This window comes from Myotis daubentonii, chromosome 16, assembly GCF_963259705.1.
Source record: "Myotis daubentonii chromosome 16, mMyoDau2.1, whole genome shotgun sequence".
NCBI lineage: Eukaryota > Metazoa > Chordata > Mammalia > Chiroptera > Vespertilionidae > Myotis > Myotis daubentonii.
Genome location: NC_081855.1, coordinates 18,982,841 through 19,006,830, shown reverse-complemented (window position 1 = coordinate 19,006,830; position 23,990 = coordinate 18,982,841). Strand labels below are relative to the sequence as shown.

The following is a 23,990-nucleotide window of genomic DNA, read 5'->3' as shown; positions in this document are numbered from 1 at the left end:
TAGTCATTTTCTGAGAATATAGAATTATTAGAAAATATATAATGCTTTCCTTTTCTGCAACGCAAGATGATAACGAGTATCCTTTTCAACATTCTGATTTGATTTTTTTTTTTTAACCTGTGAATGACTTTAATTTTGGAGACCCCGTTTCTTGTCTGCAAATTGGGGATTAATAGTATTAAATTGCTTAGAGGATTAAATAATTGCAAATGTTTGTGTTCCTCATTGATTTTTAAAAATTAAGCACTTTCCTTGAAAAACGAGTACTATTGTGAAAGAAGGGGAAACGCGTGTTTACTAGAATTAGTATTACCAGCACAATAAAACTGGAAGACCGCTTTATTAACCAAAGAAGGTGAAGGTCTCAAGGAACCGTACACCCCTTCTTTCGCTGTGGTCGCTCCGGACCCTTTTCTTGTTGTACCGCGGATGTTGCTCTCCTCGCCCTCAGGAAGTGAAAGCCTTCCCAAGCTCCCAGTGCATGCTGGGAGTTGTAGTCCTTTTCCTAAAGGCTAGAGGAGGCCGTGAGGTCTCCCTTGGTCGCCGGGAGTGGCTAGCACGTGGCTGCGAGCTGCCCGCCCTCGCTCCCCCAGTCTCTGCGCCCTCCCGACATGCCCGAGGAGGCGGGCTTCCCGCCGCCTAAGAGATTCCGGCAGGGCCTTGGGCCTCCGAGCCACGACGGGAGGCGAGTGGTGATGCGGCTGAATGCGGGCGGCGGCGGCGGCGGAGGAGGAGGAGGAGGAGGAGGAGGAGGAGGTGGCGGAGGAGGAGGCCGGCGGCGGCAGCCGCCCCTGGCCCAGCCCTCGGCCAGTCCCTACCCCGAGGCCGTGGAGCGGCAGCGCCGGAGTCTGCCCATCTTCCAGGCGCGGGGGCAGCTGTTGGCCCAGCTCCGAAACCTGGACAGCGCCATCCTCATCGGTGAGCGGCCGCGCGGCCAAGTCCTTCCTGGTTCTCTGTTCCTGGCGCTGTGAGCACAGTCTTTCTTCGGTGCCTCTCATCCTCTTTGGTTTGTCTCTACCACAAACCTTACCGCCCTTTCGGTGCCAGGCCGGGAGAGGGGCCTCGGAGGAGTCTGACAGCCCTGCTCTGGGGGTGCTCACAGCCCGAGTTGTCATGCAAACACCACCTTCCGAGTGATCGGGCGCAGGGGCTTGCCGGGGACTCCGGGGAGTCTGAGGGTGCCTCGGAGCCAGCCTGGCAGGAGGCGGCGGGGGAGGCGGTCCCCGAGGGGGGCATCCTCCCAGCGGAGAGCTTCGTGAGAGGCGCGTGGAGGCAAGAAACAGCCCGGTCGGCCTGACGGGAAGCAGCAGTTTTCGGTGCATGAACCAAAAGGCGGAGCTGTGACTTGGGGACCGATTGCAAGGAGCTCTGATCCCCAACGTTTAAGCCAGAGGAGCTTCTGAAGGACCGAGAGGATGAGCCTCCAAACAGGGGAAGGAGACCCAAAAGAGCCAGTATCTATATATTGGCTGCTCAATATCTATATACTAGGATGCTCAAGTACATGCGAGAGACAGAGGAACCGAGTGATAAGAAGCGGGACGCCCTGGCCGGTGTGCTCGGTGGTTACAGCATCGGCCGCGGACTGAAGGGTCGCGGGTTGGATTCTGGTCAAGGGCGTGTACCTCGGTTGCAGGCTGGATCCCCACCCCTGGTGGGGGCGCCTGCGGGAGGCAGCCAATCCATGTGTCTCTCTCACATAGATGTTTCTGTCTCTGACTTTCCCCTCCCTTCCACTCTCTAAAAATCAATGGGGGGGGGGGGGGAATAGATAGATATAGATAGATGTAGATGTAGATGATATAGGTATAGATAGATATCGGATGAGGATTAATAAAGAGGAGGGGCATGAACAGATGCAGCAATGAGGTCCAATAATTAGACCCCAAAAATGCCCACTGGAGTTGTATTGATTGTGGGCCCACTGTGCGCTGTTTCAGACAAGTTGTGGGGTAGGAGCTGATTTGTCATTGCCCTGAGGAGTTAGTAGGAGGTGAGGGACTGAAGGCAATGGGAGCTGGCCTCTCTTTTGAGAAAAAAAGGGGGCTGAGAGGAACTTGCAAGTCTGAATAGGTTGAGAGGAAGAACTTCGAAGAGGGGGAGGCTGAAGATGGAAAGCCGGCACTAACAGCTGAGTGCAGGGGTCATGGGGAAGGGGGCATTTGACAACGGGCTAGAAGCAGAATTGGCCTTCAATACAGTGAAAGATGTCCAGGCAGCTTTGGGGCTGGAGAAAGGAGGTGAGCATGGGTGTGACTGCAGAAAGCTTCCAGGGGGAGGTAGAGGGAGGTCACCTCTGAGGTTTCTTTTTTTGTGAAATAGGCACAGGAACTCTGCGGAGAGTGGGAGTTTCAGGGCCTTGAGTGGGCCCTTAGGGAGGATCAGGACAGAGGACAGGAGGCAAAAACAAGAAAAGGATGGAGCCCTAGCCGACTTGGCTCAGTGGATGGAGCGTCAGCCTGCGGACTGAAGGGTCCCAGGTTCAATTCTGGCCAAGGGCACATGCCTGGGTTATGGGCTCGATCCCCAGAAGGGGGCATGCAGGAGGCAGCTGATCAATGATTCTCTCTCATCATTGATGTTGCTATCTCTCCTTCTCCCTTCCTCTATGAAATCAATAAAGAAATATATTTAAGAAAAGGATGGATGGTACCAAGGCGCATTTGGCCCCACTACAAACTCAGGGCTCCGTCTGCACAGTTGGCTTATTTTGCTTTATCAGCGCTCAGTTGGTGCAGGAGCAGAAGAGATGGACAGGGAGACAGGAATCCAAGTTTAGGTTTTGCCTGATGGGTTCAGCAGGATTGCAGAATAATCAAATTCTTAGTCCACGATCTTGGCTAGATCCGGAAGGATGGGCATTCAGAGGGGAGAAAATGGGATAATAATGGGACTATAGGAATGTGAGGGTTAGAAAGTTGTAGCAAAGAGAGGAAAGATGCACGGGTTGACTGAGTTCTTTGTTCTAAGTAGGAACCACGAGGGAGAAAATGACATTAAAAGCTTACTGTATGCACAGGTACATGCGACAGAGAGACAGACTTTCTCTGCCCTCCTGAAGCTTCTGGGGTTGGAGGAGATGGAAACATTTAAACTTGCAGACAGTGCAGGTTGGTCTGCTGAAAGAGAGATGCACCAGGCACTGCGGAGCATAGCAGAGGCTGCCAGTGCGGCCCCAGGGGAGCGAGTTTAGGTCTAGCTCATCCTGTGGCGTGTGCCAGGCAGGCATAACGAGAGCAGGCAGTGCATGATAGTGCGGACAAAGGCAGCTCTAGTGAACGGTGGGAGTCTGTCACAGCTGCAGTATATGGGTGGATGTCTCTACCTGTCAGAATATATACATTTCACTTTTTCTTTTGAGAAGTACATTTATATATTATAGTTGTATTTCATTTTGTGTTTCACTATACTTATTGTTGAACATTTCCAGTTTTTTTGCTTTCGTGAACAAAATTGAATAAAATATCTTGAAGCCATATTTTTTTGTACAACTTTAATTTTTTCTTAGAATCAGTTCTGTTAGTGGAGTTTTGGGTAAAAGGGTATAAACTTCTTAAAGATTTTTCTGATTTAATTTGGTCTTCTGAGAAGCAATTCCAGTTAACACTCTACCAGCAGTATTTGTGAGTACCCAGTTTCCTGTGGCTTTATCAGAACTTAGAGTATTTTTTTAAAATTTGTTTTTATTGATTTCAGAGAGAAAGGGAGAGCGAGAGAGAGATAGGAACATCAGTTATGTGAGAGAATCATTGATCGGCTGCCTCCTGCATGCCTCACACTGAGGATGGAGCCTGCAACCCAGGCATGTGCCCTGACCTGGAGTATTATCTTTTATCTTTCTCTTCTGACTTTGATACATTTGTTTGGTGAAATTTGTTTCAATTTGCATTTAAATGAGACTTTTTTCTTTCCAGGGGAAACTGGCTCTGGGAAGACCACTCAGCTCCCTCAGTACCTCTATGAAGCGGGCGTTGGCCGCCAGGGCATCATTGCCGTGACCCAGCCTCGGCGAGTGGCGGCCATCTCTCTCGCTACTAGAGTCTCAGATGAGAAGAGAACTGAACTCGGGAAGCTGGTACCTAATTTGCTTCTTTACAAAAATTTCTCCCTCCCCTGCCTTTTATTTTTCTGAACAAGACTTCTTTTTAAATTTTAATTATTTTTATTGATTTCAGAGAGGGAGAGAGAGAGAGAATCATTGATCGACTGCCTCCTGCATGCCCCACACTGGGGATCAAGCCTGCAATTGAACCATGACCTCCTGGTTTATATAGGTCGACGCTCAGCCACTGAGCCACGCCGGCTGGGCTGAATAAGACTATACAGAGAAAGCTTCTTTCTTGCCACAATTGTCTAGGTCTTTCTCAGAGTTCTTTACCAGTTCCTGAGACCAGAGGGTCTGACAGGCTATCAGACCCATTTGCTTTGCTTTCAAAATCTGTTGGCAAGTTGGATAAATTAGTTGTTTTCCTCGAGCATTTTTAAGGCTTCAATATCTCTGTGTGTCTCTCAAAAAATTTTAAGCATTTTCTAGCATATGTGTGCAGATGGAGAATGAGTCCCAGAACTGTGTATAAGTTAGATTTATTTGTGTGTGTGTGTTTATGTATTTCACTTAAAAACATCTCGGATGTCTTTTCATATCAGTACATAGCTTCTCTTGAAACTGTTAAGTAGCTGGGGGTAGGAGGCTAGTTTTAAATTCTTGGTCATGCTAATTATAATTGCAGTTAAAGGTACATGCCCACTGTCCGTGTCGGCCACCAGACTGCCTGCTGCCGGGGGAGCCGGGCAGGTCAGTGTGGGTCTTGTTCACTGTGATAGCACAAGTGCCTGGCCCGGTGCTGGTTACCTGGTGGGAGTTGAGCATGCGTTTGGTGAAGGAATGGTTTCTCTGCACAGGTTGGCTATACAGTGCGCTTCGATGATGTCACCTCGGAAGACACCAGGATCAAGTTCCTGACAGATGGCATGCTTCTGCGGGAAGCAATTTCAGACTCCCTGCTTCGGAAGTACAGCTGTGTCGTTCTGGATGAAGCCCACGAGCGGACTATCCACACGGACGTGCTCTTTGGCGTGGTGAAAGCTGCACAGAAGAGGCGGAAGGAGCTGGGGAAGCTGCCTCTCAAAGTAGGTGCAGCGCGCTTCCTCCATGTTCGCCTTTGCCCGTCTGCTTCAGAACCGTGGACCGAGTTCACCTAGTGGGTGTGGCAGGTTTCCTCATCTGCTTTTAGAGCTTGGGGGGGACACAGAAAGGCTGTCGCCACGTTTGTTTCCATCTCCCTCTTCCCTCTGTACCCAGGTGATTGTGATGTCAGCTACGATGGATGTGGACCTGTTCTCTCAGTATTTCAATGGAGCTCCCGTCCTCTACCTGGAGGGCCGGCAGCATCCAATCCAGATTTTTTACACCAAACAGCCTCAGCAGGATTACTTGCACGCCGCCCTTGTCTCAGTCTTCCAGATTCACCAGGTACGGGAAGGGGGCCGAGTCCTGAAAAGGTCTGTTTCCCTCACGGCTGATAGAGTCCTCAGCCTTGGATGCTGACTGAAGCACTTGGTGAGCCGTGTCACTAAGATGAATGGGAATCTGGCCCTGGCCCTGGCCAGGTCGCTGAGTCGGTTAGAGTGTCATCCCGATTTGCCACGGTTTCAGGTTTGACCCCCCAGGTCAGGGCACATACACAGAGCAACCAGTGAACGCGTAAGTGTGGGGGACAACAAGCTGATGTTCCTCTCCCAAATCAATCAATCAATCAATCAATAAAAAGATGAGTCAGGAATTTATTTACTATACCATGTCTCTCTCTTTTTATTTTTTGGGGGGATCACTTATTTTCTCTAAAAATAATTTAACTCTGACCAGTATCTTTCCTCACGCTGCCTCCTCTGTTACATGTGATGCTTGATGGTATTTTCTACCTCGTATTAAGAAAACGTTGGTATTGATCCAGTTTAGAGTTAAAACAAAACTGCATTAGAGAAACATTTCAAATCTCTTCTCATTGTATTAAACAATCATCTCATTTTTGTTTGTTTAATGTGTATAAAATTGACTGTTTTTACCTTCCCGTTTGCTTTCTGAAAAAAATCTAGAGGCAGACTTTTTCAAATTAATTTTCTAAAGTGATGTGTGTGCAGTTTGGAGTTTAAAGGGTTAAGCAGTTAATTTTAAAAGGCTCACACAATGCAGTTACTTTTACTCCCCATCCCAGGCCCTGCACGTTAGAGTAACCGCTTACCTTTTTAGCTGTTTCCCCTGGATATTACTTTCATATTTCTAAACCAACCTGCTTATATTGCTATTTGTTGACTTACTGATATTATGTTAATTTTTTACCATGGTAGGTGAGGATTTAGAAAAATCCCTTCTCTACCTCTTGCTTCTCTCCTTCATCCCCTCAACATAGTTATATCACAGTGTATTTTTTTTTTAAGTTAGATAGTTCTAAATTTTATTACTTGCTCTGCCACTTACAAACTGTGTGAACATGTAAAGTTTATATTTGTTCTTAAACCTTAGTTTTCTCAAATGAAAGGTAAAGGTAAAAATTCTGTCCATTTCAGGTAGCTAAGATGATAGTTCCACCTCGTCTGGAGAGGAAAGATTCCATGGCTAAAAATTCCGCAATGTATTTTACAACTAGTGTCATATTTACAATTTTATGTTCCTACGTTGCTAGCAGTACACCATCTCAGTGACTCATTCCATGTACACACAGCTGTATAAGTTTTCTGTGTCTGTATGGCTAATTTTTTCCCAAGTGGGCAAAAGTCTGTCATATGCCAATCGTGAATATTTGTTATGTGTTCAAACATACTCCACTTTTCCCGGAGTCCTTTATGCTGCTCTCCTGGGCCTCTGTGTAGCTGTCATCCTGGCTCTTTCCTTTGTCATCCTCCCGTGTTGAATCCCATTACAGCTCCCGTGTCTTCCCAGCCTCCTGGCTACGTGGAGAAGAGGAGACCTGGGGGGGGGGGGGGGGGGGGGAGTTAACCACACTGTACTCAGACTTTGAGCCAATCCCTGGGTTTCCACCCTCCCACAGCCCACCTCTGTGTTGCAACCAAGTCCTGAGCCTTTCTGGCTTCTCTGGGGACATTGGTGCATCTCTTGTCACTATTCCCTTTGGCAGGAACCCAGCCCGGAAGGTCCTCTGCCCAGCCCCATCATGCACTGCCTTCCCCCACCTCTTCCATCTTTCAAAAATGGGCAGGCACTTCTAATCTTTCCTCCCGTTGTATTTGTCTTTCTGGGCTTATACCTTTACTGTCATCTTGATAGTATTTGGAGAAGAAGGTCAGTTTGCCTTGTTTAACTTCCAAAAGCCAATCTGAGGTGAGGCTTTTTCATGAATGGCAGCTGCAAGTGCATTCAGTACGTGGTGGCTTTGATGAGTCCTCCCAATCGAAGCCATGATGAAGTTTTGACTGTTTTAGATTTCATCCTGTCTGTGTGTCACTCTGAACATTTGTCCTGTTAATACTGGGCTAGCCTGGCCGGTGTGGATCAGTGGTTGAGTGTCAATCTATGAACCAGGATGTTGTGGCTTGATTCCTGGTCAGGGCACATGCCTGGGTTATGGGCCCTACTCCCAGGAGGGGGCATGCAGGAGGCAGCCAATCAATGATTCTCTCTCATTGTTGATGTTTCTCTCTCTCTCTCTCTCTCTCTCTCTCTCTGAAATCAATAAAAATATGTTTTAAAAAACACTGGGCAAAAAAATACATGTATCCCCACATAAATATGTATTTACATACTTACATATACACATTCTCACATGTTATTAAACACTTTTTCAGTTATCAAGTACTTTACAAGTATAGCTGAGCACACTTCAGAGATCAGGTGCATAAGTGCCTGTTACCTGGCTGTTCTTCCCTTACCAGGTGAAGAGCCTCTGTGAAAGCCTAACGGCCCCACTTTCACTTTTGTGCAGGAAGCCCCTTCCTCACAGGACATCCTGGTGTTCCTCACCGGCCAGGAGGAAATCGAAGCCATGAGCAAGACCTGCCGAGACATTGCAAAGCACCTCCCGGACGGCTGCCCCTCCATGCTGGTCCTGCCTCTGTACGCCTCCCTGCCCTATGCCCAGCAGCTCCGCGTCTTCCAGGCGGCGCCGAAGGTGAGTGCACCGCCGCCTCTGTCCGGCCCCATCCCTGGGGACGCACGCGGATCCTCCCGTGGGGCCTGTAGGTCTGCCTGTCACCGGACTCCAGATAAGGTATATGGGGCGGATGCTCAGGCACCAGATACAGTAGCTGAAAATCTGCAGGAATATAACACGTAGCTGCAGCTGCAGCTCTCCCAAGGTAAGAACAGGGAAACGGTTGTCAGGGGACGAGGGAGAGGGCAAAGGCAAAAGCTGAAGGGTAAATGAGTGAGTCTTCCAGGGTCCAACATAAGCTGCTTTGGTCCATAATAGCATTTATTGGGCGCCCTGCTGTGCCAGGCACTGTGCTGACATGCTACACACACTGCCTCTCATCCTCTCGGGAGCTGGCAAGGTGGGTTATGGTCCATTTAATAAGCACTGAGGCCCAGAGGAGGGGAGTAACTGCTCCAGGGACACAGTAGGTAACTGGCAGCGCCAGGGTTCACCCCACATCCACCTGCTTCTGAACCTTGTGCCTGTGCCGCTACATCGCATCGCCTCAAAGTAAGCTTTTAAGACTGGAAGGTCCCCTCTCTCCCACCCAGTGTAATGGCCCACCATCAATATTAGTAACAAAGTCATCTTTTCTTGATCGTGAGTGAATTACGGAAATTAATGGTGAGAACTGTTTTAAAACTTCTGAATCATATGTGTGTCATACAGCTTTTTGGTTTTCTTCCTCCTTTTAGGGCTATCGCAAAGTGATCATTTCAACCAACATCGCTGAAACCTCCATAACCATTACAGGAATAAAATACGTAGTTGACACGGGCATGGTCAAAGCAAAGAAGTATAACCCTGGTGAGAACTTGTAGCTGATAACTGTCTCTTCTGTGTGTAGTGAGCACCCACTGAGTTTCCTGTAGTCCCCCGTTTCCCCCAATGAGCATTTCATGCTTGTAACTGACCTAGATTGGGGTGGCAGGCACCAAAAGTGAGACAGTGCAGGGGCGGGTCCAGAAAGGGGACCTGAGGCAGGAATGTGAGACGAGAAGGCAGGGTAGATAGAGAAGGCGAGGCTTAACAAACGGGGACAGAGGTGTCTGAGACCCTGTCAGAAGGTGGGTGAGATGATGGCACCGGGGCCAGAGGTAGCCTGACACCACATCAAAGGCTCTCATCTTTGAGCTTGGCGGGGTCCAGCTCCAGGCTTCCCAGAATTCCCTGGGTGGGGTGCAGCACTAGCTGTTCCTGAATTTTCCGTGGGAAGCTTCCTTCAGTCGTTTTCCTTCGTGTCTGTTGTACACCTTGCTATATTCTACAGAGGATTTGAGGCAGCTGAAAGGATCGATTTCAGATTTTTAATTGACATTCACTAAGTGCTGCCTTTCACTTGTGTATCTCTTAGCGATCACATGCGACAGGGCTCGGTTCTCAGTGCCTGGCACAGAGTGCACCTTTATGAAGAAAATCTCTCGTTTACTCCTGCAGTAACATGCATGGTCTCTTATTACAGAGGTGGGAGGGAGGAAACAGTGTACAGGGCCTGGAGGCGTTTCATTTCTGAGTCATTGATTGACAGGGTGACAGCTATCCTCGTTTGCCAGTGACTGTCCTGGTTTTGTCACTGAAAGTCCCAAGTCCCAGGCCAAAGGGGTGGTTGTTACCATATGAGCTAAGCCAGACCTCTGAAATTTACTCTCCTGTCCCCCTGCTATAAGCATGAAGTTTTTCTGATGTTTTATTTTTTTTTAAACATATTTTTATTGGTTTCAGAGAGGAAGGGAGAGGGAGAGAGATAGAAACATCAATGATGAGAAAGAATCATAGATCAGCTGCCTCCTCCATGCCCCACACTGGGGATCGAGCCCGCAACCCAGGCATGTGCCCTGACGGGGAATCAAACCGTGACCTCCTGGTTCACAGGTCAACCATTGATATTGTAATAACAGATTTCACAGTGTCCAGTTCCAGGCCTCATTTCACTGCAGAACAGTCTGGTTTTGTGCTTTCTGATTTAGCCTTGAGTTTTTCTGACTCGGTAATGCAGAAAGGATCACTGGTGCTCTGAGCAATGCTCCTTTTGTCCGCACTGTAGAAGCAGCCTGTTTATGTGAAGGATGGGCAGAGCACTAATGTGGGCCACTCTCCCTCCAGACAGTGGCCTGGAGGTGTTAGCTGTGCAGCGGGTGTCCAAGACGCAGGCGTGGCAACGCACCGGACGCGCTGGCAGAGAGGACAGCGGCGTCTGTTACCGGCTCTACACAGAGGATGAGTTTGAGAAGTTTGAGAAGATGACCGTGCCAGAGATCCAAAGGTGGGCCCGAGGTGCCCCGCACCCCTGCCACTGCCCCACACCTCCCTCCCTGCTGGCTTGGGTCTCCCCAGAGCTGCAGTCCTCACTGACACGCCTCGGTGGTGGTGCTGACTCGCCGGCTGGAGGATCAGGGGGTGAACAGTGCACGTCTCTCACTCTGCACAGGTGTAACCTGGCGAGCGTGATGCTGCAGCTCCTAGCCATGAAAGTCCCCAACGTGCTCACCTTCGACTTCATGTCCAAACCGTCTCCAGGTGAGTGGGATCTTCAGTGGAGCGGGAGGTTACAAGTAGACAAACGACAGCAAATGGACGCTCAAAGCATTTTAGAGGTCTCCTTTGGTTTAGTCTGGTGGAGAACGTGAACTGTCAGAGAGGTGTCTGAGAACCATGAAGGATAGATGCGGTGCCATCAGCACCATCCCAGCACAGAGAGTGGCCTCGAATTGTACGTCTGCCAGCGAAAGGACTGAAAATACCACGTTTCTGTGCTTTTGACTGGCATTTGGTCAGTTCTGGTCCTTCATTGACCTCTCCATGGAGGAAGAAGTAATTGGGATTTTCCTAACGATGGCAGCTTTTAGCACTTGACATCTCTTCAATACATGGTTTTCCTTTCCTTTTTTCCTCTTTTTATTAAGTGAAGAAATGTAATTTTTTTAATATATATTTTTATTGATTTCAAAGAGGAAGGGAGAGAGAGATAGAAATATGAGTGATGAGAGAGAATCATCGATCAGCTGCCTCCTGCACACCTCTCCCCCCTGACGGGATCAAGCTTGCAAACCAGGCATGGGCCTGGACTGGGAATCGAACCATGACCTCCTGGTCGATGCTCAACCACTGAGCCACGCTGGCTGGGCTGTTTTGTTTTTGAAAGTAAAAATTGATGGATATAGCCCTAACTGGTTTGGCTCAGTGGATAGAGCGTCGGCCTGTGGACTCAAGGATCTCAGCTTTGATTCCGGTCAAGGGCATGTACCTTGGTTGCACGCACATCCCCAGTAGGAGGTGTGCAGGAGGCAGCTGATCAATGTTTCTCTCCCATCGATGTTTCTAACTCTCTATTCCTCTCCCTTCCTCTCTGTAAAAAATCAATAAGATATATTTTTTTAAAAAGAATTTGGCCCTACCCGGTTTGGCTTAGTGGATAGAGCAGGGGTGGGCAAACTTTTTGACTCGAGGGCCACAATGGGTTCTTAAACTGGACCGGAGGGCCGGAACAAAAGCATGGATGGAGTGTTTGTGTGAACTAATATAAATTCAAAGTAAACATCATTACATAAAAGGGTGCGGTCTTTTTTTTTCTTAGTTTTATTCATTTCAAACAGGCCAGATCCGGCCCGCGGGCCCTAGTTTGCCCACGGCTGGGATAGAGCGTCGGCCTGCGGACTGAAGGGTCCCAGGTTCGATTCCAGTCAAGGGCATGTACCTTGGTTGCAGGCACATCCCCAGTAGGGGGTGTGCAAGAGGCAGCTGATCGATGTTTCTCTCTCATTGATATTTCTAACTCTCTATCCCTTTCCCTTCCTCTCTGTAAAAAATCAATAAAGTATATGTAAAAAAAATAATAATAATTTGACGGGTATACAAGGGTCCCACCCCCGATCTTCAGGTTCTTAGTTTCCTGTTCCTAGAGCAAACCATTTTCTAATTGTCTTCTAAAGAAATTCTGTGCATATGCAAGTGTATATGGTCTCTTTTAAAACACAAATAGTATACATTGTGCACTTTCTACACTTATTTCCTGCCCCCCATTTTATTGAGATATAATTGACATACTTCATTGTATAAGTTTAAGGTGAACAGCTAATAATTTGCCTCACATAGATTATGAAATGATTACCCCTTATAAGTTTAGTTAGCATCCATCATCTCATATAGATACAATAAGAAGAGAAAGCAAAAAAAGAAGAAAAGCATTGTATTTTTCATTGCTAAATTTCTACACACAAAGGAAGACATACATGTAAGGTAGAAGGAGTAGTAAAACCAACACCCGTGCACCCCTCGCCAGCGCCCATGCACCCCTTGCCAGCGCCTGTGCACCCTCCAGCCACACTCACTTCCTTCCCACTCCCTCAGGGAACCGCCTCCCACATTTTGTTCGCAGTCCCTTGCTTTTCTGCAATGTGTTATTCTGCGGGTGTGTATCCCTAAGCAACGTGTTCTTTCTGTTTCCATGCTTCTGTGTCATTTCCTCAGTAACCTTCCCTTTTCATTCATTCTGTTTTGTAAGGTTTGTGTTGATGCATTTTCACCACCAAATGCTATTGCATTCTATGAATAAAGCAAAATGCACTTAGCCATTCTCCCGTTGACTGAGACATTTGTGCATTCTTTGGGCACCTAATGTATTTTACAGATCGTTTCCTTTCAGTATGTATATATTTATTGCATCTTAGGAGAGCGTTTTATTCTTTAATGGGTAATGCATTCACATGGTTCAAAATTAAAAAAACCATAAAAGAGTGAGTAGTAAATAGTGGCCTTCTCAGCAGGGGCCCTGGTATTGATGTGTGGAGTGTGCGCTTCTAGAGACACTGGTCCCTGTACATTGTGTGAGCACGTCTGTGGGGGAAATTCTTTTATATTTATTTATTTATTTGATATTTTTTCTTTGTGGGTGAAATTCTTAAGTGTATTATTGCTGGCTTTAACATTTACATACATACTGCCAAATTGCAGACCATTTTTTTCTTTTTTTGGTAAGAGAACATGTATGTGTTAAATTACAGAGGTAGAAGAAGTACTTTCTATAAAAAGGAAGGGCTTAGGAAGTGAGTTGTAGAGGTGAAGGAAGGGCCCTTGGAGCTTGGGAGTGAGGGAGCTAGTGATGGCCTTCCTGGGCAAGGAGGGGAAGGGAGAGGCACGCGCGTGCTCCCGGGAGAGAGAGCCTGCAAACCATTCTTTAAAAAGGGAATTGAGCCCTGGCCGGTTTGGCTAAGTGGATAGAGCATCGGCCTGTACACTGAGGGTCCCAGGTTTGATTACAGTCAAGGGTGCCTGCCTCCATTGCAGGCTTGATCCCCGGCCGTGTGCAGGAGGCAACAATGGATGTGTCTCTCACATTGATGTTTCTCTCCTTCTGTCTTTACCCTCCCTTCCACTTGGTCTAAAAAGCAGTGGGAAAATATCCTTGGGTGAGGATTAACAAAAAAGTGAAATGAAATAAAAGGGAGTTGAACTGAAGAAGTGGTGCCTTAACAGCTTTGAAAGTGTGTCCTGGGGACAGTGGTGGTTGTCATCTCTGCTGTGGTTTGATCAGTTGTAAAGTTATCAGAAGCACTGAACTAGTTGCGACTTCTTTTTTGGATTTTTGGCTCCTTTTTTATGTCTCTGTTTTTCAGATCACGTTCAGGCGGCCATCGCCCAGCTGGACCTGTTGGGTGCTCTGGAACACAAGGATGAGCAGCTCACCCTGACTCCACTCGGAAGGAAGATGGCAGCGTTTCCCTTAGAGCCCAAATTTGCCAAAGTAAATGATGCCCTCTCTTCAGTCCCCTTTCTGTACATTACAGGTTAGCCATCCCAAAGTAGACTTCTAAACCCAGTGCTTCCAGATTAACCTTCACTTTTCTCCTAAATAATTGTCCACTCCCACTTTGTGTCTGACACTGATTTACGTTCTATGTGGGCTTAGAACTCATTTTAAATCATGAGCCCTACCCACAGGGATTTGGAATCCTCAGGAAAGACAGTCATTTGTTCTACAAACAAGTCGAGTAACATTAACACACAGTCATGGTTTTAGAAACGCCTGCCCTTTAACGCCTTAGAAGGGGAACTGCAAAAGCAATGTACAGGAATACTGCATTCAGAGCCAGGAAGAATTTTGGTTAAGGCAGTTTTCAATTTTGACTTGCAGACCATCCTCCTGTCCCCCAAATTCCACTGTACGGAGGAGATACTGACCATCGTCTCCCTGCTGTCCGTGGACAGCGTCCTCTACAACCCGCCCTCCCGGCGGGATGAAGTGCAGGGTGTCCGGAAGAAGTTCATCTCCAGCGAGGGCGATCACGTCACCCTGCTCAATATCTACCGGACCTTCAAAAACTTGGGTGGAAATAAGGTGCGCTGTGTCTCGTTCCTCTTCTCCAGTGATACCTCTTTCCGGGAATGTCGGCCTTCCTCTCTTGGCTGAAGCTTCTAAAGAGCCACAAAAAGAATGTCAGCTGTCATTTCAGCAAGGTCTTGTACAGGGACAGTACCAGGGAAGAAATGCGATTTCTGCCTTTCGCTCCCCTTGTGTTTAACTCATATTTAATGTGGACAAATTAGTTCAGTAGTTAGTGACCAGTTTCTTAGCTACAAAATGGGTTTTCACCACCTGCCCCCTGACTTTTTCATAGTAGTTTTTGCTTGTATGATATTTCAGTTCTTCGGACCAAGGGAAAACGGGTATATTATTTCATTTATCAGTATGATCAGTAATTGTGCCATGGTGTGCGTGCTTTAACTTGCTCTGCATTTTAATGCAGTCAGTTCTTTAAAAAAAAACCAAGCACCCACTTTTAGCAGTTGTGAACATTTTGCTCTGTTTGTCTCAGTTTATTTTTAAGGACATAAAACGCCATAGATTTTATGCATCGAAGGCCTGCACTGCTCCTGTCCCTGTCCTTCCTCCCTGTGTAACCTCTGTCCTGAGGGTGGTGTGGGCAGCATACCTTACCTCATATCTGAACATTAGATGCTACAGATGTTTGCAGCTGGTTTCCACGTGCAGCACTACTGTGACCATCTGTGCAGGGGGCGTGTTTCTCTGGGTCCACACTCAAGCGGACCTGCTGGTCTTGGCAGCTGCATCCAGCTTTCCCGGCGAGCACGTGGCTCCCCAAAGCTGTCAGCCCCTCCGCACTCCCCCTAGTGATGTATGAGCTTCCTTTCCCACCATCCTCTCCAGTGCTTAGTTGAAATGACTTTAATTTTTACCAAGTTGATGGATTAGAAATAGTATCTCAGCTGTTTCAATTACTTTGCCTTGATTCCTCAAGAGACTGAGAATCCTTATATAAGTTTATTGGTTACAAGTCATTTCTATTAAAACTGAATTGTCTGTTCATAGCCTTAGTCTATTTTCTACTGGACTGTTGGCCTTTTTCTTACTGATTTATAGGAGGTTCTTGTTTAAAAAATGTTTTTATTTAGTGATTTTAGAGAGAAACGTCGGTTTGTTGTTCCACTCATTTATGCATTCATTGGTTAATTCTTATATGGTATGTGCCTTGACCAGGTATCAAACCCACAACCTTGGCGTATCGGAACAATGCTCTAACCAACTGAACTACCTGGCCAGGGCCTGTATTTTTTGTTTATTTGTTTGTTTTTAAAAACATCCATGTGAGAGAGACACATCGATTGGTTGCCTCCCACGTGTGCACCAACCAGGGCCAGTGATTGAACTTGCAATCAAGGTACATGCCCTTGACCGGGAATTGAACCCAAGACCTTTCCTTCCCTGGGCCAATGCTCTAACCAGTGAGCAACTGGCCAGAGCTGTTAGTTTGTTTATTTTTAATGTTTTTGTTTATTTTAGAGAGGAAGAGAGAGAGAGAGAAAATTATGAGAGAGAATCATCGATTGGCTGCCTCCTGCACACCCCCTACTGGGGATTGAGCCCACAATCCGGGCATGTGCCCTTGACTGGAATTGAACCTGGAACCCTTCAGTCACAGGCTGATGCTCTATCCACTGAGCCAAACCAGCTAGGGCTGTTTTTGTTTTGTAATGTATTCTGGAGATACTTACCTTTATTGGGTGTAGTAGTGCAAACATCTCAGTCTGTAGCATTTTTCATAGTGACTTGACATAAAAAAAAAATTTTGTTTGACTTTTGTTTAAATATTTTTTCTTATGGCTTATGCTTTTTGACATAAAGATATTTTTCTATATTTTTGGCAACTAAAGTTTTCCCTCTAAATTCAACTATGTTCTAAAAATCATTTTATTTTCATTATAGAAATGAGAGGGTTGAGATATCTCTTTTTCTCCTGTTCAGGATTGGTGCAAAGAGAATTTTGTCAACAGCAAGAATATGATGCTAGTAGCTGAAGTCAGAGCCCAGCTGAGGGATATCTGCGTAAAGGTATTCTTTCTTCCTACTTGTTCTGTGGGGGACTAAGCTATTACTGTTTTCTAGATAAAAAAAATTTTAATTGTTTATAGCTAATGATTACAAAAGAAACTCTTATTGTATGAAAATTTTTAAATAAGAAAGAAAGTGAAAATTATCCACAATTCCATCTCACCATTTTGGTCTGTTTCCTCATAGTCCTGTTAAATGTTTTTTGCATACTTAGTTACATTGTATGTATAATTTATATTCAACTTCTGTAAACTGTAAAAGTATTTTCCAATGTTATTAGAATCCATCATAAGATTATTTTAGTAGGAATATATTTATTCTTTTCAGATTACATAAGTAGTGCATAATTTTTACAAGTTGATACAATGCAGAAAATAGTGATATAAAATGCAGAAAGTTTCAAAGTCTCCCATAACTCTGCCTCTCTAAAGATAAACCTCCGTTAACAATCCTTTATCCTTCTAGAATTTTTTCCTGTGTGTGTACATATACACATGGATATATATATATAACATTTTCTTCAGAACATAAATATGATACACACTTTGTTTTACAGCTTGCTTTTTTCCATTTGGTAGACGTTTGAACACTTTGTGTGTCTGGACTGTCTTTCAGTGTCTTTTATGTCCATCTTACTCTTTTAGTGACCTCATAGGTTTCCATTGTGTCCACTACATTTTATTTAACCAAGGCCAAGGGTGATTGTTGAGGTTATATCAGAATGACCATCCTCCGACATGTGTTTGTGGCCTGGTGCGCATAGAATGAATGGTGAATTCATGCATAGTGACATTAGGTCTTGATAGTTATTGCCAAATTGTCTACCAGAAAGTTTTCTGTGAGCTTATATTCCTCTTGGAGTACATGATGTTTTACAGTCCTGTGTATATTAATGATTGCGTGACACTGCATTTTACTTGGAGGTGGGAGTAGTTTTGTAAGTATCTCCTGTTGTTGAGCGCAGGAGGTGCCCATGTGCTGTCGCAGACATCTCCGCTGACTGTCTTTGTGTGTCAGGCCCCTGGACAGCCCCAGTGCAGACTGTCTGCACGTCCCGAGGAGACTTGTGGCCTGTGCCCAGCCTGTGTCCGCTGCCAGCGGCCTGTTGTTAACATTTAATGCTATTTCTTCTCATAGTAGCCTGTTGTGTCCTTAATATTACACATTTTCCCAAACCCCTCTTGCACTTGAACAGTATGCCTGCCAGACCATCTCAGCCTCGTGAGTTTTCTGTTTATTCATGACAGTCGGGGTGGTGCTTCTCTGTTCTGATGGAAGAAGCTTTAGTGACTGACCACGCCCTCTTTATACGCCGGACACTGGCCAAGGTCCCAGAGGTGTACAGCTGCACTGACACGAAGTTTCTCGAGGAACAATCTGGAGGGGCAATCTGACTTACATATACGCATATATCTCCTGTGGGGAGCTGATGATAATTATAGAAATTGTTTATGAAGTACTTATTAAGGCACCATTCTAAGCACTTTTCATGTGATGCCTTATTTGAAATCCCCACTTCACCCGCTGTAAGGTTGATTCTGTTATTATTCCCATTTCACCAATGAGGAAACTAGAGCCCAAGGAAGTTAAGTCATGTGCCCCAAGTCACAGGGCCAGTGAGTGTGGAGCTGGCAGCCAGAAGGAGAGACCAGTTAGCAGTGGGACTCTGGGCTTCCTGGAGGCAGTGATCCTGAGCTACCTCCTGACAGATGAGGAGATAGTGTCTTCCTCAGGCCAGGCTCAGCTGATTGCAAAGAACAAGACACGTTGAGCCACCTTAAAGGGGATACGGGGGAATAAAGAAGTGCCTTTGGAATCTATGGGCAGGAAATAGTGCAACCCCAGTCCATACAGGGACTGGCATGAGGAACCAGAAAAGGCCACTGGGAGCAAGGGCAGCTTTCTGAGTCTGCTTGCCTCTTGTTTTGGGTGCTCTCTGCCTGCCTCCTTCCCCCTTTTCACCTTCTGCCTCAGCACAAGCGACTGCTTTCCCTGGCCTCCCCTTCAAAACCCTAACAGGGATTGCTCAGACTCCAAATGCCCGGAAGAGAGAAGCTGGCCAGTGTGGTCAGGCAGTGCAAGCCACTGGCTGGTTCCGCTGTGGCCTGGGGTATAAGGTGACGTGGCCCCTCAGCAAGGGTGGGGAGCAGGAGACTGACGACCGTCACTGCCGCTGGGGAGCGGAGGGGTGCCCTGTCTCCCCGTGGTGCACGTGGGAAGGCCCCTCGTGGAACGGGCCCAGGAGGGAGGAGGCCGTTGAGGGACGGCTCGCTCATTCACAGCGTCACAGTTGGAAGCCTGCATTGCTTTGCCGGGAGCAGTAGAGACAGTGAAGGTTTTCAGGGGTGAAGAATGACGAGCTGGTAGAGGAAGGTGGCTGGCGGCAGTGCGTGCGATGGATGGAGGGAGGAGACGAGGTGGTCAGTCGAGGGAAAGGCCTTTCCTTCCTGCCACGTCCTGACCGGTGTTTCCATGGGGACAGGTGCTGGCTCACCAGGCCTGTCTGCTTGGCCCCTTACATGGCTGTCTCCCTCCTGGTCCTTACTCACCAGGCTGCGCTTTTCCTATTTTCAGTTCACCCTCCTTCAGCGGCACCTCCTCCGCCGGGCTGGTCTCTAAGGTGCTTGAGGAAACACCTCCCAATGGCAACCTCCCATTAGGCCTGCAGTGTGTGGGCTGCGTTTTGGGTGCGGGTGTTCCGAACGTGGTGCAGTGCTGAGCAGCATATATGTTCGGGGTCTTCTCCAATTCTCGCTTCCTCCTGACACAGATGTCCATGCCCATCCTGTCGTCCCGGGGGGACATGGAGACGGTCCGCCGCTGCCTGGCTCACAGCCTCTTCATGAGCACCGCCGAGCTCCAGCCAGACGGGACCTACGCCACCACAGACACGCACCAGCCGGTGGCCATCCACCCCTCGTCCGTCCTCTTCCACTGCAAGCCAGCCTGCGTGGTGTACACCGAGCTGCTCCACACCAACAAGTGCTACATGCGCGACCTCTGCGTGGTGGACGCCGAGTGGCTGTACGAGGCCGCCCCCGACTACTTCCGCCGGAAGCTGAGGGCCAGCAGGAACTGAGCCACGGCCTGGGAGCAGGGCCACAGCCGTCCTCCCAGCCGACTTCCCGCTCGGCGCCTTAGAGGCAGCGGGTTTTAACCTACAGAACGTGCCCGACTTCCTGGAGCTTACAAGTGTCTTCTTTAAACTCCTTAGGCTGAAGGAATCATGTAGACGGGTAGATGCTATTTATACCTTTGAAACATCAAAGTTGTGCTTTAGGTCCTTGCTGGGTGACTTTGGGTGACATAGTTAACTTCGGAGCCCCCGTTTCTTATATGCCAAAGGGAGCAATAATCCTTATAGTGCTGGGGTCATGAGGTTAGGGAAAATGAAAGATGAGCTTACAATGAATTGTTGGCTTCATTTTCCTGCTTTTTGCATAATGTGAATTGAGTACCACAAGATCCCCAGTTCCCGAGACTAAGGGACTTTCTAGAAGGGACTGTGGGAGGGCACAGAGCTGTTGTCTTGGATCTATTTTAATGTCTATCTGTACAGAGTATTTTTTTAATCCTCACCCAAGGATATATTTTCCACTGATCTTCAGAGAGAGTGGGAGCGGGAGAGGCAGAGAGGGAGAAACATCGATGTGAGAGAAACACATTGATTGGTTCCCTCCCGCACACACCCCAACCAGGTCAGGGATCAAGCCTGCAACCAAAGCCTGCACCCTTGACCAGAATCGAACCCGAGACCCTTCGGTCTGTGGGTCAGTACACTAACCACTGAGCAACCCAGCCAGGGCTGTGCAGAGTTTTGGGGGGGTTTTAAATATGTTTTTATTTATTTCAGAGAGGAACAGAGAGGGAGAGTGAGATAGAAACATCAATGATGAGAGCAAATCATTGATGGGCTGCCTCCTGCATGCCCCACACGGGGGGTCAAACCCAGGCATGTGCCCTGACTGGGAATCAGACCATGACCTCTTGGTTCATAGGTCAACGCTCAACCACTGAGCCATCCGGCTGGGCCAGAGTTTTCCAATAGAAAACATAAGAGGCAGGTGCTGGCCGCTCCTGCTGAGCCTCTTCCTCAGGTGTGGGCGCTTGCTGCCTCCACGCAGAGGAGGGAAGGAGGCCTGCGGGCTGCTGAGCTGAGCATCTTCGTCCTTGTGCTCCTGTGGCGGACATCCTCGCCTGTCCTTCCAGGAGACGTGGACACCTCCTGGGTGAAGGTTGATTTGTATCTTCTGATCATGTCAGGTAAACTGGGAAACTGGCCCGGAGGGTGATGGCCCCAGCATACCAGCGGCTGTTCCTCTGTAATGGCACGCTTAAATATGTGAGCAGAAGGAACGACCCCAGGCTACATTTCAGCCACTTCTCTTCTGGCAGGGCCACTGGTCAGAGAGCTGTTGTGGTGGAGGGAGAGACGAATGGTCCACGAGAACCAGGCAGCATTGGCTCATCCCATTCACAACATCTGGCGGTTATATTCTAGCATCTTATTTATTTTACCTTTTTTCCTCCTTTGGGACTTGGGGACAACCTGGGTTTGTTACTTCCTAACAAAGTGGCCATCACTCTCTAACCCTTAGTGTCTACATTTCTCAGAGGGAATTGGTGGTTCTCCGCCATCTCTTCCTAGTCTCTGTTTTTGAGAATAAAAGTCCTTCTTAGATATTTAATTACCAAAAGTGACTGGATGTCTTGTCCCAGAAGCAGCCAAGATTTACCCCTTTTAATGTGCTTAATTGGTCTGAACACCTGTGCAGTATTTTGGTCATTACTTAAAGTGAACCATGCAGTTTCGGTGCAACGGCCCAAACTGAGAGACCCTGCAGGGGCAGCGGACGGTCTCTTCACTCTGGATCCAGCGGACTCCTCGAGACCAGCCTGCTGGAGCTCCCCGTGCCCGTCCCATCTGTGCATGTCTGCCTGTCAGGTCTGCTCGGGCTTCCAGCACACGCTGGGGCCCTGAAAAGTCTAGCTTTTATCTAGTGCTCAGGCACTTGAGACTTAATTGTTAGAAATATTTACATTTAGGCCAAATGGGATTTGGCAGATCCGGTATACCCTATCTCAGTGATTTCCAACCTTTTCCTTCTCGTGGCACACGTGGACTAATTACTAAAATTCTGCGGCACATCAAAAAATACATTTTTTTGCCAGCCTGACCCAAAAATTAGATATACTTTTGATTCATTCCCACTGGACAGCTATTGTGTTGGCTGTTGTCTTTTTTTGTTTGTTTGTTTTATAATCTAAGGGAAAAGAGGTCAGTGCCCCTGACTAAATAGGCAGGTATTGCATGTTTTAAAAAGTCTTGCAGCACACCGGTTGGAAATCGCTGCCCTATCTTATTGAATACGTAAGACTTTTAGCAGGCTCTTCCTCAGATTGACTTGTTTTTACTGTTGCTGACCTTCTGGAAAGTTTGTCAGAAGATTTTTAAAGTGTATTTTACTTATTTATTAAATAGAAGTCTAGGATGTTTAGCCCGACTTGGTAAAAGAAAATGTATTTTTAATAAAAAAATCAATCATGTTGGTAAAAAATTTCAAGTGGGGTGATTTATCATGTCCCTCCGCAAATTCTCTCTCAGAATAATTGTGTACAACTTAAGTACCTAAAGAGTTTCTGGAAAATGTATACTGTTACTCTTTTCTGAGCAGGAATAAGGGGTAGATAGCTTCTAAGTAGCTTTAATGTTTCTGTACAGAAATATGTTCATCACTGTAACATTCTGGTAGACTTTTAATACAGTAGTTTTTATTGGGCTTTTTAAGAAGTTAATTTTTAACATAGCTGCTCAGGGATTACATCAGATTGGAAAACCCAATCTGACTCCACATGTTCCTACAAAGAAGTAAATGGTTATTTATATTGAGCTGCAGGGGATAGTACATTTTAAACTTAAATTTTCTTAAGAAAGTTAAATGTTTCACAGTGATGTTGCAATGTGATCTTGAGCTACTCTTTTTCAATTGGTAAAATCTCTTTTCCTATCTGCAATCCATGTCTGGGTGAATCACCAGCTCCCATGAGCAGCTTCATGTAAATAGGTGCACTCCAAGCAGATCGCATGCCTGCTACTGGTGTTGATCTACTTGCAGTAATCGTGGCGTGTGGAACATCCACTACAAGGAAAGAACTGGTCCTTGTTAAAAACCCTTACTTAATGTTGCAGCTCTGCTGGTTGTAAAGAGATGCCAGAATGGAGATAACTTTTTGCTCTGTGAGTAAAATTTTCTATTTAAGTACATTTACTCCAGCATCAAGAACTGCTTGGAACTGTGGCCAGGCATCTAAGATTCCATTCCGTGAACATATATTGGAACACTGCACCTGTCTGGGGAAGCAAGGATTCAATTATGTTTTACTTGATCAGAACATAATTTGCAGAGGGGAAAACAGAAAAATCAAGTTGGTTCAGGTTTTTATGGTGTATTTAGAGAATCTGGTTTCATTCAAATAGACGTAGCTCTACCGAAATGTCAGTTCTTGTATTTAATGCTCAAATTTGCACATGACTATCAAATTCATTAAAAATGAATCTTGTACATGATATGTGTGGCTTTCTTTGCTCTCTTTTTTCCTTATTACAGGATGCTATTTAGAATATATTAAGTATTAATCTTTTCCAAGAATTGGGAAAGACTTACTTTCTTGGTACCTTATACATATATATCCTGTGTCCTGATAAACTAGGAACATCAGTTCTTAACCTAAATCTGATGTAAGCCATAGCTTCGTGCCCTAGAAAAATGATGTCCTATCAGAACCTGGGAGCAAGCTTAGAGGGAATGGTGAGGGAGGGTTGCAAGAATTAACGGGATCCTGCTGTTCAGGAGCAGCGGGCTGGTAGGCTGAGGGGAGGCAAACCAGCAGTGCCAGGACGATTCTCCAGAGAGAAGAAGGAAGTGTAGGGGTTGAAGGGGAGAAGGGTGCACAGGCATGATTTCCTATCTGTTTCATGGGAGAGAGGACGAGGTTTCAGGAAGGCATCTTAGGGGAGATGACCTCAAAGGCTGGTCTTTAGGCTGCTGGGAATGGCAAGAGTACATTCCACAGTAACAGAAAGCCGGTGTGCTTTATTGTTGTTATCCTCACCTGAGGATATTTTTCCCATCGATTTTTATTTTTAAAAGATATTTCTATCAACTTCTAAGAGGGAGGGAGAGAGAGAGAGGAACAGCAATGATGAGAGAATCATTGATTGGCTGCTTCCTGCATGCGCCCCAACTGGGGCTGGGGATGTAACCTGCAACCCAGGTACCTGTACCCTTGACCAGGAATCGAACCCGTGACCCACTGACCTACATCTGGTGTGCTTTGAGAACACTAGATGGCCATTTGGAGTGTAAACAGCCACTGGAGAGAAGTGATTCTGGCAAATTAAACAGAAAGCCTTGTACACCAGACCCAGGCCAGCCTGAGCTAAGTTCAGTTAGCGGACTTGACCCGGGGAAGCTGCGCCGCCGGAGGATCCC

General features: G+C 46.8%; 1 protein-coding gene across 1 annotated transcript; it reads left to right on the top strand.

The window, feature by feature from the left end:
• The first annotated feature begins 540 nt into the window (after positions 1–540).
• Positions 541–23,065, top strand: DHX33 (DEAH-box helicase 33). The gene is made up of 12 exons (XM_059668981.1): positions 541–918; positions 3,915–4,075; positions 4,903–5,130; positions 5,303–5,473; positions 7,941–8,126; positions 8,846–8,957; positions 10,254–10,413; positions 10,579–10,667; positions 13,763–13,890; positions 14,281–14,484; positions 16,411–16,497; positions 19,268–23,065. Exons 1-12 carry the CDS (start codon positions 612–614, stop codon positions 19,574–19,576), a joined length of 2,142 nt encoding a protein of 713 aa, XP_059524964.1. The 5' UTR covers positions 541–611; the 3' UTR covers positions 19,577–23,065.
• The last annotated feature ends 925 nt before the right edge of the window (positions 23,066–23,990 follow it).

Coding starts and splice junctions, on each gene's coding strand:
- DHX33 (XM_059668981.1), top strand. CDS start 612: ATGCCCGAGGAGGCGGGCTTCCCGCCGCCTAAGAGATTCCGGCAGGGC. Junction 919..3,914: donor GGACAGCGCCATCCTCATCG/GTGAGCGGCCGC, acceptor TTTTCTTTCCAG/GGGAAACTGGCTCTGGGAAG. Junction 13,891..14,280: donor TAGAGCCCAAATTTGCCAAA/GTAAATGATGCC, acceptor TTTGACTTGCAG/ACCATCCTCCTGTCCCCCAA.